At 44.9% G+C, this 15,368-nt stretch overlaps 1 protein-coding gene across 1 annotated transcript in view; it reads right to left on the reverse strand.

Moving 5' to 3' along the window:
• The window catches only part of PARD6G (par-6 family cell polarity regulator gamma), a 106,433-nt gene that overhangs the window by 71,547 nt on the left and 19,518 nt on the right, over positions 1 to 15,368 (reverse strand). Inside the window, exon 2 of the mRNA XM_077810550.1 lies at positions 12,360 to 12,582. Coding sequence (XP_077666676.1) covers positions 12,360 to 12,582 — 223 coding nt within the window. The remainder of the gene's footprint in view (positions 1 to 12,359; positions 12,583 to 15,368) is intronic.

Below are 15,368 nucleotides of genomic sequence, written 5' to 3' on the forward strand. Positions count from 1 at the left end.
TGTTTTGTCTCTATGCCCGACAAGCGGCAAAGACAATGTTCTGTCTTCTAGTGCTTAAAGACAATGATTATGTATTCCTTATCATGCACATTGTGTAAAGAGTTGTCACTTTGGATGGGCTATCACCAGCAGGAGAGTGAATTTGTGTGGGGGGGGTGGAGGGTGAGAAAACCTGGATTTGTGCTGGAAATGGCCCAACCTGATGATCACTTTAGATAAGCTATTACCAGCAGGACAGTGGGGTGGGAGGAGGTATTGTTTCATATTCTCTGTGTATATATAAAGTCTGCTGCAGTTTCCACGGTATGCATCTGATGAAGTGAGCTGTAGCTCACGAAAGCTCATGCTCAAATAAATTGGTTAGTCTCTAAGGTGCCACAAGTACTCCTTTTCTTTTTGCGAATACAGACTAACACGGCTGTTACTCTGAAACCTATGTATTCCTTGTCTTTTACACAAGACCGGTAGAGCAAGGAAACTCACTGCAGTTTGTTGCCAGGTTTAAGACGAATGAACCGCCGTGTTATACTGATATCCAGCTCCCAACAGAGCTGAATGGTGCAAGGATTACTCACCATGACAAACAAAGCAACCTCCTGCTCAGTCACATGAAGACTTCGGATGAGAATTACTGTTGGTCTGAAGAAAAGGAGTACTTGTGGCACCTTAGAGACTAACCAATTTATTTGAGTATGAGCTTTCGTGAGCTACAGCTCACTTCATCAGATGCATACCGTGGAAACTGCAGCAGACTTTATATATACACAGAATATGAAACAATACCTCCTCCCACCCCACTGTCCTGCTGGTAATAGCTTATCTAAAGTGATCATCAGGTTGGGCCATTTCCAGCACAAATCCAGGTTTTCTCACCCTCCACCCCCCACACACAAATTCACTCTCCTGCTGGTGATAGCCCATCCAAAGTGACAACTCTTTACACAATGTGCATGATAATCAAGTTGGGCCATTTCCTGCACAAATCCAGGTTCTCTCACCCCCTCAACCCCCTCCCAAAAACCACACACACAAACTCACTATCCTGCTGGTAATAGCTCATCCAAAGTGACCATTCTCCCTACAATGTGCATGATAATCAAGGTGGGCCATTTCCTGCACAAATCCAGGTTCTCTCACCCCCTCACCCCCCTCCCAAAAACCACACACACAAACTCACTATCCTGCTGGTAATAGCTCATCCAAAGTGACCATTCTCCCTACAATGTGCATGATAATCAAGGTGGGCCATTTCTAGCACAAATCCAGGTTTTCTCACATCCCCCCCACCCCCATACACACACAAACTCACTCTCCTGCTGGTAATAGCTCATCCAAACTGACCACTCTCCAAGTTTAAATCCAAGTTAAACCAGAACATCTGGGGGGGGGGGGGTAGGAAAAAACAAGAGGAAATAGGCTACCTTGCATAATGACTTAGCCACTCCCAGTCTCTATTTAAGCCTAAATTAATAGTATCCAATTTGCAAATGAATTCCAATTCAGCAGTTTCTCGCTGGAGTCTGGATTTGAAGTTTTTTTGTTTTAAGATAGCGACCTTCATGTCTGTGATTGCGTGACCAGAGAGATTGAAGTGTTCTCCGACTGGTTTATGAATGTTATAATTCTTGACATCTGATTTGTGTCCATTTATTCTTTTACGTAGAGACTGTCCAGTTTGACCAATGTACATGGCAGAGGGGCATTGCTGGCACATGATGGCATATATCACATTGGTGGATGTGCAGGTGAACGAGCCTCTGATAGTGTGGCTGATGTTATTAGGCCCTGTGATGGTGTCCCCTGAATAGATATGTGGGCACTGTTGGTCTGGTGGCATATCTTAGCTCCTTAGTTGTTACAGTAACCCCACACCTATCATCCTTGTCACGACTAAGGAAAAGGTGTTTCAGGGGGGTGGGGGGAGGTTTTTTTGGAAACATGTTGTTTTAAAACGTGTATAGACAAGGCAAATTGTATTATAACATGTTAGCTGGTAAAGTGAGCCCTAGTGAGCATAGGTACCAACTTCCACTGTTCCTGGTGGGTGCTCGACCCCACCCCCCACCCCTGGCCCCACCCCTGCACTGCCCTCACCCCGCCCCCTTCTACGCTGTTTTGGGGAAGGGGTAGGGCAAAAAAAATTGGTCAGCTCTAGAACAGTCCTATTGCTCTCACCCTGAAGCTTTCTGTGAGAGCTCTTCTCAGCCACCTTGCTAGTATCCAATTCCAGTGCTCTACTCTTAGCCTCAAGTGCACAGCACAAAGTCATTAGAAACGACCATATCAGATGATGCCTGGGGCCCAAGTAGCAAGGTACCTTTGTCTCAGACAGTGCCAGAGACAGCAATTCTAGCACCTTCCTCTTGAGTAGAGGTCGATTATTGAATGAAGCTGCCCAGAGGGGGAAGTTTCACATGTTGTTAGTCTGCTCGTGCTCTGAATCATGAAGTTTTTAATCCTATCTGTTGTAACATTGGGTGCTCTCACTATCCAGAAAAAAAGAAAACACTAATTCTACAAAGCGCTTTGCCTCAATGATCATTTGTGGCAATGCGGTGCTACAAACTTATGCCATATAAAAATAGTGGTTTTTTGTATCAGTTAAAAGAAACTGAGTACTTGTGGCACCTTAGAGACTAAGAGCTACAGCTCACGAAAGCTTATGCTCAAATAAATTGATTAGTCTCTAAGGTGCCACAAGTACTCCTTTTCTTTTTTGCAAATACAGACTAACACGGCTGCTACTCTGAAACCTTTGTATCAGTTCTAAGTTTGTTGCCTTTCAATTTGATTAACCATTTATTTCCCTGTTCTCGTATGAGAACAGATCGATGGAAGCATTCAATTTACCTTCTCTACACCATTAATCTTACCTCTATCCTATCCCTTCAAATTGCAAGAGAGCCCTTTTGAAATCTCCACAAAGCTCAATTCAGAAGCAGAATCTGAAGTAATTCAAGAGTAAAAAAGCCTATCAGCTGCTGCTATAGTATCAGGACTACAGTGTCCTTCATTACCCCATTAGGACCCTAACAATGCTCATCAAGGGAAATCACTCCTGTTTGCTCACTGCTCTGAAGCAGATCCATTTCAACTGCTAAAGCCATTAAGCTACTAACACTGGTGGAGTTCTTAAATGTAAGGGGGGTCACTCAGACGTCTGGAGGAACCACTGGCAGGACAAGCAACATTTCTCCCCTTAAACAGTTCCAATTATACCTTATCTGCCCAGCCACCCAGTAAGCTAAATAACGCATTGGGTAGCTGGTTGTACATTTTACTTTGAAGCAGCAAGCAAAATTAAAGTCCTGTTGTCTAACATATGGGGTTTGACCATTGCTGGGGATTATCTGCTTAAAACATGAAAGACTTTCAAAAGCCCCCCACCAGTACTGTAGTCAGTCCTGGATTTATTTCCCATTAGATTTCTTACGTTATGAATCTGGGGATCATGCTAGCGAGATCATTTAAAAATAAAATAGTGCTAAATACAGGAATTTGCTGTCAGGCACATTACAATGGCTAACATCGCAGAGGGTATGCGATAGCTTTTGTTGCAAGGCAGAGACAGCAGTTTAACACATTTTTCACTGTATATTGTTGGGGCAATGGAGTATTTTGAACAGTGTGTTAAATCAAGCCAATAATCCTGGACCTAGCCGAAAGCCTACTGAAGTAGTCAGAAGATGCTCATGGATGTCAACTGAATTTGGATCAGGCCCCTAACCAACACTGATGTTGGATAGTAGCTCTAACCACTAAGTGAGGAAAACAACCAGTCATCTTTAGTGGATCAGTTTATCATTAGACCGGAGTGTTTTTAAAAAAATAAATAAATAAAATTTGAAAGCTCTCTCAACTTTACAAAAAACAAAAATAAATGTGTATATATAAACAAAAATACAAATTGGTTTCTAACAATATGGTTTCACACATTAAGTACAAGTGGTTTTTCAGGTTCTTACAAAAATCCAAAACTAGTTGGCTTAAAGGTAATGGTTCCAATACAGAGTCATTAACTTAAAAAATAAAACCTCCTAGTGTCAAATTATGAAGTTATCTGAAGAGTCATCCAGTCATACTGCATCTCTGCAAACACACAGCAGCTGTGTCTTTGCAGCATTTCTCTTCGAAGGCTCCCTTGGGGCCCATTTCCCTGAAATTCATAGGGACTTGCGGCTGTTTGTTCTGATAGGATCTTCCTTGAATTTTTCCAGTGTCATTGCTTGCTCTCCCTGTGGGGAGCCTTTATAGGATGGATCAGAATTTGTTAACATTCTCCTCTCTCCGTTTCTCCCCACATCAACTGAGAGTGCAGCTCAGGGTGTACTCTTCGAGAGGAGTGGGACAAGTAAATGGTGGTTTTACAGAGAGCTGAAAGAAGTCTTATTAATTGATCCCAATGCTCGGTGCCTGGCACCATAACATTACTTGGAGAGGCTTCCATTACCCACACTTGCTGCCTTTTCAGCCCTTCCCCAAAGGCAATGCCTCTGGGGACAAACAATGTGTCTAGTTCCCAGCCAAGACAGTGGGAATGGGTGGAGCGCACATGGAGATGAAAGAGACAAAAAGGATACCGCCCCAGCAACCAGTATATCAAGCAAGAAGGCGACATCCCATTTTGTCTCAGACATTTCACAGTGTCTCTGGCATTTCTAAGGCACCTATCACCAGGCCAAATAACCTTATAGTTTAAAAGCTAAAATTACCAAGTGGGAAGATGATGAAATGTATCATGCTCCATACTTAAGGCTGTATGATAAGCCATTTGCCCCCACATATGATTCTTGACTCTCCTGTGCATATTGCTACTGAGCAACTCTCACCTCTTTTGTCTGCTTAATGGGGGTCTCAAGTGTATGTCAACCAGGCTACTTCACAACAGTTACATAGGTTGACCGCTCTTTTCCTGCCTTATTACATGGGCCAGGTTCCCTCACAGCGTTTCCGGAAGTCCTCTGTTGGAGGGAGCTTTCAGGGGAATGGGCGGGTTTGGGCCCTGGAACCCAAGATCCAGGCTGGATCGGAGATCTCTGCTGAAAGTCGGGCCCATCTACCCAAAGGTCCTGAGTCGTCAAACTGGCTGTGGGACATCCTGCTCTAGCACAGCTCCAATTCAGCTGTGACGCCAGGGACTCCCTCACGCAGGGATGGGAAAACTTTTTGGCCCAAGGGCCACATCTGTGTATAGAAATTGTATGGTGGGCCATGAATGCTCACGAAATTGGGGTTGGGGTCTGGGAGGGAGTGAGGGCTCTGGCTGGGGTTGCAGGCTTTGGGGTGATGCCAGAAACGAGGAGTTCAGGGTGCGAGAGGGAGCTCTGGGCTGGGGCCAAGGGGTTCGGAGGGCGGGAAGGGGATCAGGGCTGGGTTAAGGGGTTGGGGCACAGGAGGGGCTCAGGGGTGCAGGCTCCAGGCGGCACTTACCTCAAGCGGCTCCCAGTAGCAGCAGCAGGTCCCGTCTGGCACTACGCAGAGGTGCAGCCAGGCGGCACTGCTGCACGGTGCCCCATCCACTGCCTCACAGATCCCATTGGCTGTGGTTCCAAGCCAATGGAAGCTGTGGGGGGCGGCGCTTGGGGCAGGGGTAGCATGCGGAGCAGAGCCCCCGGCTGCCCCTACGTGTCCCTAGGGAGACATGCCGCTGCTTCTAGGAGCCACACGGAACGGACCCTGACCCTGCTTCCCGGCTGGAGCGCCAGAGCAGGAGAAGCCCCAGACCCCGCTCCCCAGCAGGAGCTCAAGGGCCAGATTAAAATGGCCCATGGGCCAGATCTGGCCGGCAGATCATAGTTTGTCCACACCACCTTAGCGCCTCTCTTCTTAAGGGTTCCTTAGTACAAAGGGGCTCTGTAGGAAAGTTAATATAACCTCAAACTGAGACTGGAGCTGGAGGTAGGCTATTTGCATGCCACCCAGTGCTCCCCACATGACCCGTCCCTGAAAAGCGTTTTGTGCTAGCATAGGAACAGAAAGGGGGACTGCTACAGAGGCAGCTGTTCCCCCTATCGCACCCAGGTCTCCTTTACGTATGGATAAGGCTATGTTTTAGTCACAAGTATTTTTAGTAAAAGTCACAGACAGGTCACGGGCAGTAAACAAAAATTCATGGCCCTTGACCTGCTCATGACTTTTCCTAAAAATACGCATGACTAAAACCTGAGGGGGGGCGGGCGACCTGGGGAAGCGCGGTTGGTGGGGCCAGAAGGCTCCCTACCTGGCTCCATGCTCCCCCACAGCAGCAGCAGAGTTTAGGTGTGGGAGGGGGCATGGGCACAGACTGAGGGAGGCAGGCTCTGGGCAGTGCTTACCTAGGGGGCTCCCCGGAAGTGGCGACATCCCCCTCGCTCAGCTGCTAGGTGGCAGTGTAGCCAGGTAGCTCTGTGCGCTGCCTCCACCCTGGGCACCACCCCCACAGCTCCCATTGGCTGCCTCACCCGGTCTTGTGCCCCAACTCCCTCCCATACCCAAACTCTTCTGCCCCAGCAGTGGCCAGTGCGCCTGGTGCAGGGGCTGCCTGAGCTGCCTCTGAGTCAGGTATACTGGCTGCTGCAAAAGCCACAGAATCCGTGACTTCTGTGACAAACTCGCAGCCTTACGTATGGCTCACTGGGATCGGGAGAGATCTGGCCACCAGTTCTGAGTCTCACACACCCACATAATCACAAGCACCTCCACTGAAGTCAATGGAATTACTCTGGATTTCCACTAGTTTAACAGTAGAATTAGGCCCAAGGTGCACTGAATTTACTGTGTTTTCATATAGTGTCTTGATTAAACAGATCATCCTGCACTCCCATGTTTATTTTATGCACTGTTTGTTCCAAGGATATATTTAGTCGGTGAATGATGTGGTAGTTGTCACTGCATTTCCTGTTTAGCATTTCTAATTGTAATTTCTTTGGTTAAAGAAAATCAGTGTATATTGCAACATCCCTAGCTACAGCTGCCTGCCAAGACATCCATTCAATCCCTGTGCCCCACTGAAAAAGTCAGGGAAGAGTTAGAGTGAGGCACTGGATTTATAACAGAGCAAGTCCATAACTGCAGCTTCTTATTTATGGCATTATGTTAAATTTTAGGCGGCTGCCATTAGAGTAACAATGCAGCTTGTTCTTGTTTGAATATATAGTATATCAGCCAACTGTACCAAGCTATTTGCAGGGGCTGGTGTGTGGGCATGCGTATGTGGAAGACATAGTAACAAAACCTCATTTGAAAGTAATGTCCATTGTATTGATTTTTTTCTATGTTTGATCAAATGGAAGGGTAATATTTTTTAGAACAATTGAATAGTAATTGATGCACTTTTAAAAGAAGTTTTTACAGTGTCAACAAGATTGGTCTCTGCCTGACTTTGTAGCTTTATTCATTTTTATTGTATTCAAAAGTGTAACACAAACTACAGTATTTGGGATTTCAAATCACCCACACAATAGAGAAAGCTCTTATCTCTCACACATACCTCCTTTCAGGTATCTTTCTAGGGCAGAATAAGAGTTTATTTACTCTGCAATAACTGATGTCAAACATCTAAAACTCCCTGCATTGTTATATGATTGAGTTTTAGAGATATGTTTGACAATTATTGCTGAGTAAATAGACTCTTGGGACCAGTTCCTCAGTTAGCAAAAAACAGTATCAAGCCACTGAAGTCAAGAGAGCTACATTGATTTACACTATCCTGAGGACTTGATTCTAATGCCTTCAGAAGGTAAGTCAAAAGAGAATTGATCAAGTTGTGTATTTGTAAGTTTTCCAGTTTAAAACCTGCACTTGTATTAGTCAAGTACAAATCTTTTGTGGGTTGCTACAAAAAATCATACTAGTATCAAAATAAGATAAGTCTCAAGATAAGACTCGTCTAGGATCCTAGTGAACTAGGAGGAGGACTGGTACTGTCTGCCAGAATACATTACCCAAAGCCCTTTCTGCACTACTGTTCAAATCTTGAGTCCAATCCTGCATTCCGAATGCACCCCAAACTCCTTGTGACATGAGTGGGACCTTCAGCATGCCAAGAATGCTGACTGGGTGCCTTATTAGAAAGAATCTTTCTTGTTAACAAGGTGCTGACACTTGTTTCCCTGGTCAGGGACGAGCTATGTTAGCATGAGTTTGTAAAGTGACTGTAGAGCAAGTTGAGGGGGTGGAAAAGAATGAGCTGACGTAGCCTCAGCAGCCAAGTGAGAAGACTAACAATTACAACATATTTGTTTTTTTAATCTGACCTTATTCTTGCATTGAATTCTCATGGAAATCTAGTAGAGCTTGAAACTAGAATATTAGAAATATGAAGTCCCTCTGCCCACACAAATAATTAAGTTGTTTTCATGTATTAAACATCCACTTGTCAGGGGAATGGGGATAGCGGAATTGTAAATGAGGAAAACAGATAAACACAAAAGAAAAAGCTGTGTGTCACTGATATAGTGTATTAAACTTTTCACTTGGCTAGAAAAGGAAGGATGCTGAGCTTCTAATGAATTAGAAAATCCAATTTGCTGTCATATGTCCCCCACCACCACCACTTCAGACTAATATTTTCTTCTCAGGCCTCAACCGAACAAACTTCTATCTCCCAGTCAATTAAGGAGAAGTAGTAGTGATCAGCACCAAGGGGAGTCCTGATGTGGGAAAGCTGAAGTGTGGGTCCTACACTGTTAGTGCAAAAAGGGAAGAAAAAGGACCGCCCCACTGCTCCCTCCTCCCCTCCCCCACCCCCCAAATCAAGTTTGGGTCCTGAATTGGGAGTGCTGAAGAAGGAGCAGAAGGATGGAGGGGTTCTGCACTGCACTGCGGGCCTCCATCCGAAAAAGCAGCATTGCTCTAAAGATAAGCATATCCAGCCACTCCTCAGACAGAGTGAGGAAAGGCCACCAAAAGCAGGGTGTGAAAGACAGTAAGAGATAATTGAGGTAACCAAGAAAAACACCACCAAAAAGGGACCTGATGACAGTCTTCAGATACTTAAAGGCTGTTAAGAAGAGAGCAGCGATCAATTGTTCAAGTCCACTGAAGGTAGGACAAGAAATAATGGGCTTCATCTGCAGCAAGGGAAATTTAGGTGACATATTAGGAAAAGTTTTCTAACTGTAATGATAATTAAGCTCTGGAACAGGCTTCCAAGGGAGGTTGTGGAATCCTGCCACTAGAGGTTTTTTAAGAATAGGCCGGACAAACACGTCAGGGATGGTCTAGGTATCATCCTTGGTCCTGCCTCAGCACAGGGGGCTGGATTAGAGGACCTCTCAGGGTCCCTTCCAAGCCTACATTTCTATGATTCTAGGATTAAGAGGTGGTGTCAAGAACAGTAAAAAGACATTTCAGGAGATGCCTTAAGTATTGGCTGACATAGGGTTTCTCAAGGCTCTATCCTGGGGGGGGGGAAAAAAAAAAAAGATAAACTGCTCACTTGCACACAAACAAGTAGTAAGTTTCCACAAATACCAAATATCTATTATTTTATTATTAAAATATCAATATTTTAAGGTTAAAATCCCTCTCTATTACATTCTCATGTATGAAAAGGCTAAGCCAGAGTTCTCTGTGCTCACCTTAGCTTCAGTGAAAATGCACACAGTGCAAACTTTCAGGTGTGGCTAAATGGTAAGAGCTTATAGTCAGTTTCATTGTTTCCCCTCCAGAGTCAATTTCCTGTTTCCCCTGCAGAGTCAATTTCCTCTTTTGTTAAGTGTGGCTCTTTCACATAATAGGGGAGAGAAACACATTTAAACAAGAAAGTGCAACCGTAAAGCTACCAAAACTGGCAGAGGACTCAGAAGCAGGTGTAGAAACTGAAACGACTTAATTCTTTACCAACTACACTTCCGGTTGATGGTGTCCCTTCAATAAAAGCACCCACTCACATCCCTTTGGAAGAGACAATTGACTAAGACAGGGGTGGCCAAACTGAGCCTGAGAAGGACACACAATATAACAATGTACATTGCCAAAGAGCCACAGTAATATATCAGCAGCCCCCCGCCTCCCCATCAGCTCCCCCACCTTGCTCCCAGCGACTCCCACCCACCGGCAGCCCCCCCGATCAGCGCCTCCCCCTCCTTCCCCGCATTGCCTGATCAGCTGTTTCATGGTGTGCAGGAGGTGGGGGGAGGGAAGAAAGGGGGAGGAGTGAGGGCACTACAGGCTCAGGGGAGGGGGTGGGAAGGGGTGGAGTGGGGGCAGGGCCTGGGGCAGAGCCAGGGGTTGAGCAGTGAGCACCCCCTTGCACATTGGAAAATTGACACTTGTAGCTCCAGCCCCGGAGTCGGTGCTTATACAAGGAGCTGCATATTAAACTTCCGAAGAGCCGCACGTGGCTCCGGAGCCACAGGTTGGCCACCCCTGGACTAAGAGGTTAGCACAGCCGGAGACTTCGCTTTTACACTGAAGAGGAGAAGTTGAGGCATCATTTTCCCCACTTGACTACTTTTTTGATTAATAAATCACTGGAGCAGTGATGCCCTACAGATCTACTGATGCAATGACCAAGTTCAGTTAAACACAGTGCTTTCAGCAGCATATATCTAAGCAAAGAGCAGCAGTCCGTGCTTAGAACAGGACTGATCTAGAGATGTGTGAATAAACTTGAACTGACACAGGCATGACAAAGCCACAGAAGTGGTTTCTTATGACTTGGCCCACCAGTGGTGTTCACATGACCACACAGATCTAACAGCCTAGGAACCAAATGTGCATTGTAGAAGGAAGATGTAACAGATCTCCCGTGCAGCTTCAGTGATGGGGGGGGCAGGAGGAGGGGAGGGAGGATAAGCAACAATCAAGAGCTTTCACACTCATCCCTTCCCCACGCACTCTTATTTTACACATGTATGAACTGAAGAAACCACTCTGGGCTTGCCACTGCTTGGCTTCTAGTGTATTTATTTACATCTATGTGAGTGAGTGTAAGTGAATATACAAGATCCTAGGTAGTGGAGAATCTGGCCCAGAGTGACCTGAAGTCACAGAGCAAGTCAGCGACAAAGCCAGCAACAAGTCACAGAAGTTTTGACTTCCAACCCTGTGCTCTACACTACTACCTGCAATTAAACTATGGGGGAGGAGGGTGGCAGTCTGTTAAACTATTAAATTGCCAGATCTGAGCAAACAATGAAATCATGTGTTGCAGCTCACAACATTTAAAGCAAGATTTAAAACTGAAGTAGAGAAGAAGGGTTGAAGTCATACTGCTCTTGAGTTACTGGCAAAAACTGAATCTTTAAAGAACTGCTTTGATTTCAGTTACGCAATTCTCTTGTTTTCAGTTAAAATACTGAAAACTTCAGTATTTTTAATATTCATTTCCCCATCAAAAAACTTGGATGAATAAAGTGCTGTGTCACATTAGACTAATCTTACTCAAACATATGAAAACCATTGAGAATAACCCTGACATCATCCCGATGTTTATGCATCTCTGCGTCCAGCTTGCTTGACCTCTAGTAAGAGGTTAGTAAAAACACCACATCTGAAGACACACAGCAGATCACCTTAATTCAGTGATCTGCCCTTAAAGCCACGCCTACACACTAAGCAAGCCTCCAATTAGTGTCAGAACTCAATCTTTCCAAAAGAGATAGATGTGCATGTGCCCCTGTTCAATAAGGGCATGAAACAGTCGGCTACAGCTAAGTCTTGAAGACATATCTGAAGATGAAGACTTAGGCATGGTACAACATTTGGGTTTCCTTTTAAATCACAGGAGAGCGATACAAGTAGTACATTGGCACAAGATTCTGTGCCACACCCCCAAGACATGCAACACTAAACTCGCAGCCCAGGGAGAGAGAGAAGGCTAAGGGGACTTTTAAACCATCTTTGCACCCTCCCATTCCTGTGATGTTCTGGGTACTAGAGAAGCCCCTGGAGTAACTTTGAGGAGACAGACTCCCCTCCCCAGGCCTGCCTAAGGTTACAGCCGTCTTCCCAGACTGCCCTATGGGCCACAGTGCTGTGGTCTTTCCCCCAGCATGCTCCTCCCACCTCTGACCTTCCCACATACCATGGCTTTTGAGGGGGAGGCTGCCTTATGGCCATCTCCACCATTCCTGTGCCTGGGGAAGTCATGTAGGGGAGACTTTAGGGTTCTTGTACACTACTCTGACCCTTTTACACCACCCAGCAGGGCGGAGTGTCTCACCCTTGGTGCAGGTATATCCCCATCACAGGCTCTTTGTCTGTTTTAGATCTCTGAGATCACAAGAACCTCTGGCGTAGGGATTGTCTCCTCTACGTATGTGCAGACCCCATCCCTCCGCAGCCATTGGGCACTACTGCAATGTGATTACTAGCACTAATAAAGGATTAGATAACCCAGGGCTCTGAAGACTTAATAAATGTGAAGATTTTACCTTGTCTTTGTATAAAAACTCTGAGCAGCGGGTTTGCACTCGAAACAGCCTTGAAGAAGTTATCATCATTATTAATAGGAAGAAGGTCCCCATGAACATCAGCATATCCAATCATCACCTCCATGCTGGATATGTGGTGGATGTGAAGAATGAGCTTGTAGAAGTCTTCAAACTTTCCCGGCTTGTAACGATCCAGAGAGAATCTTCGGAATTCTGCCCCAAACTACAACGGGAAACAGAAAGGACGTGAGTGGACAACGCTACAATTAAATAATCAGGTTGTGCAATTTAATAGAGCGTTTGTTGTTTTCCTCTCCTCTACACTGAACATGGCTGGACTGTGTCCTTCTAAGTCTACAGTTCCCAGATTATACTCTTGCAACCGGATTTGTATTATGCTAGAACAGACTACTTTGTAAAAATGTTATCCCTATTACAAATCAATGCTTGTTTACAAGCTTCTTAAAAGAGTCAGTTTAAAAAATGCTACTTTTTGTAAAAAATAATACATTTCCACTAGAGCTAATAAAGCAAGATTTTACTAGAACTGACATTTAAGTTCAACTGTTCAACAGCAGCATCTCTGGTGTCCCTAAAATTACTCTTCTCAAACCAAAGTAGAGAAACATTCTTCACATCCAACTTCAAAAATAGCTAGTCAGCTGTTTGAAGTCATTTAAAAAAATCCTTGACATTTCCCCATCAACAGCACAATGAATTTAAAAAACAAAACAAACAAACCCCACACAAGACGTGTAGAGGTAAGTGTTGTACAGAGTACAGTCTTTCATTAAAAAGGGACATCATCAATTTCTACATGCTCTATAGCAGGGGTTCTCATACTGGGGGTTGGGACCCCACATGGGGTTGTGAGGTTATTACATCAGGGGTCACAAGCTGTCAGCCTCCACCCCAAACCCCGCTTTGCCTCCAGCATTTATAATGGTGTTAAATACATAAAAGTGTTTTTAAATTTATGGGGGGGGGGGTCGCACTCAGACGCTTGCTGTGTGAAAGGGGTCACCAGCACAAAACTTTGAGAACCACTGCACTATAGTTTCTTGGTATTCAAGTCCCAGGAGTAAAAGTTCTTCAGATTCCAAGTGAGTCGTTATAGGGTTTTGAATTCTGCCACTCCATTAAATCAATTTTTATGGCTGGCTAAAGAGCTACAATTTTTGTGGGACATACAAAGTTTCACATGTTCTCACCCTGATCCACGGCAGCAGTTGAAAGGAATACTGTTAATTTAAGTTTGACCCAAAACAATTGTATAAAGAACAGCTGTTATAAGACTTAAGGCCCCAGCAGAAAATTTTCCACACTTGCTTCCTAAATACCAATGAAAACAACCCTTACACAAATAAATACTCCTCGGCAACATCAGAAACGAAGACATTGTTAAGAACATAAAAGGGGAACTGACCAAACAGAAGTGAAACTAGTCTCACTGATTGTGAAACTGGACATCCAATATACTTTCGCTTTTATGTATCTATGGGGTTGTTACATAGTTTAAAAAATTTTAAGTGGGATTCTTACCCTTGTACCTGCACATTGGGTAAAGGGGCCAGAGTGGCATAAAGGGGTTTTAAAAGTCATATCCAGCAGGCAAAAATTCCTCAGAGCCTGAACTGCAGACTGCCTTTGGAGGACTCCTCACAAGCCCCGGTGTAGAGGGTGTCCTCTGGCAGGAAGGGCATGGCCACAGCATGAGGCTATTCCAGTCAGTTTTACTGCCTCTGGGCAGCTGGTTACAGGCTGCTATAACTTAGTTCTGTAGGACTGCATAAGTTACACTGGCAGCCATTCTAGCTCTTGAACCAGTTCAGGATTGGGAAGGCACAAGGGAGGCTTAAGATTGGACTAAAAATTCTGCACAAAGATATCAATCTCTAGAATTCTAAATGAGGATTTTCCACTGCATTTTATGTGGGGGGGAAGGGGGAGGGAAGAAGGGTTGTGGTTTTTGTTTTTAAGAGTAATTTCTGTAGAGCTTGATTGGTTTCATCACTATTAAAATTCTATTGGATTTTTCCACAAGGATTTAGATACCAGCAGAGTGCTATTGCATTCAATGTTTAGAGAGAGGCCAAATGGATGTCCTGGTATAGAAGACAACCTAACTTGAAGCTGTAAGCGTGAACAATCACTTCAGGCCCACTTGCAGATTCATCCCTTCTCTGCCACCCCAAGAAATATCTGACAGAGCCCTAAGGATTTACCCTCATCTTCCCTCCCGTTGCCCGCCAGGCCCACTGAAACCAGACTCTCTCTTTGTAACATAGGTTGATCAGTAAAGCTGGCCAGAGGACAATTCCAAAGTTTCCAAGTGTTTCTGTTCCCCACTGGAACGAATACAAAAAACTTTTCCAATGTTTTTGCATAAGCGGAATTGTGTCAAAATGTCGGGTTTCAGATTAAAACCTGAGCTTTTCAATTGGGGAAGGAGGGCGTGAGCACGTATGTAGCCTGGTGGGGAGGGCACTGCCTGGGACGTGGGAGATCCACATTCAAATCCCTGCTCTGCCTGACTGAGCAGAGCTTTTCATCCCTGATCACTCTGGATCAGACAGAACAGAGACTGAACCTGGTCTCCTACTATCCCAGGCCAGTGCCCTAACCGCTAAGTTAAGGAGAGAGATTTCAACAGAGTTTTTGTCAACATGGCTCCTTGAAACATTTTGGCTTCACCAAAACAGCACAGTTCAACTAGACTTCAGTTTCAAAAAATGAAAGTGTGTCTCCAGGCTTCTAAGGGAGTATGGTAAAACAGACACTCAAGAAAGCATCTGCCCATTTTAGTTCTGTAGGCATTAAAAAGAGCCTCAACCCTGAACTTCAGGGGAAGTTTTGATCTGCACTCAAACTCAAGCCCATCTCTAATAAGTCAAGGTTTTTCAGTCAAGTTTCTTTTTGACTATGACTGTCAACCAGAATCACAGTCAATCAGTACAGGCTCAAAAAACACCCACTGAATCTGGGGTCTCAAACTCAATTTACCTTAGG

This window comes from Eretmochelys imbricata, chromosome 2 (assembly GCF_965152235.1).
Source record: "Eretmochelys imbricata isolate rEreImb1 chromosome 2, rEreImb1.hap1, whole genome shotgun sequence".
In the NCBI taxonomy this organism is placed as follows: domain Eukaryota; kingdom Metazoa; phylum Chordata; order Testudines; family Cheloniidae; genus Eretmochelys; species Eretmochelys imbricata.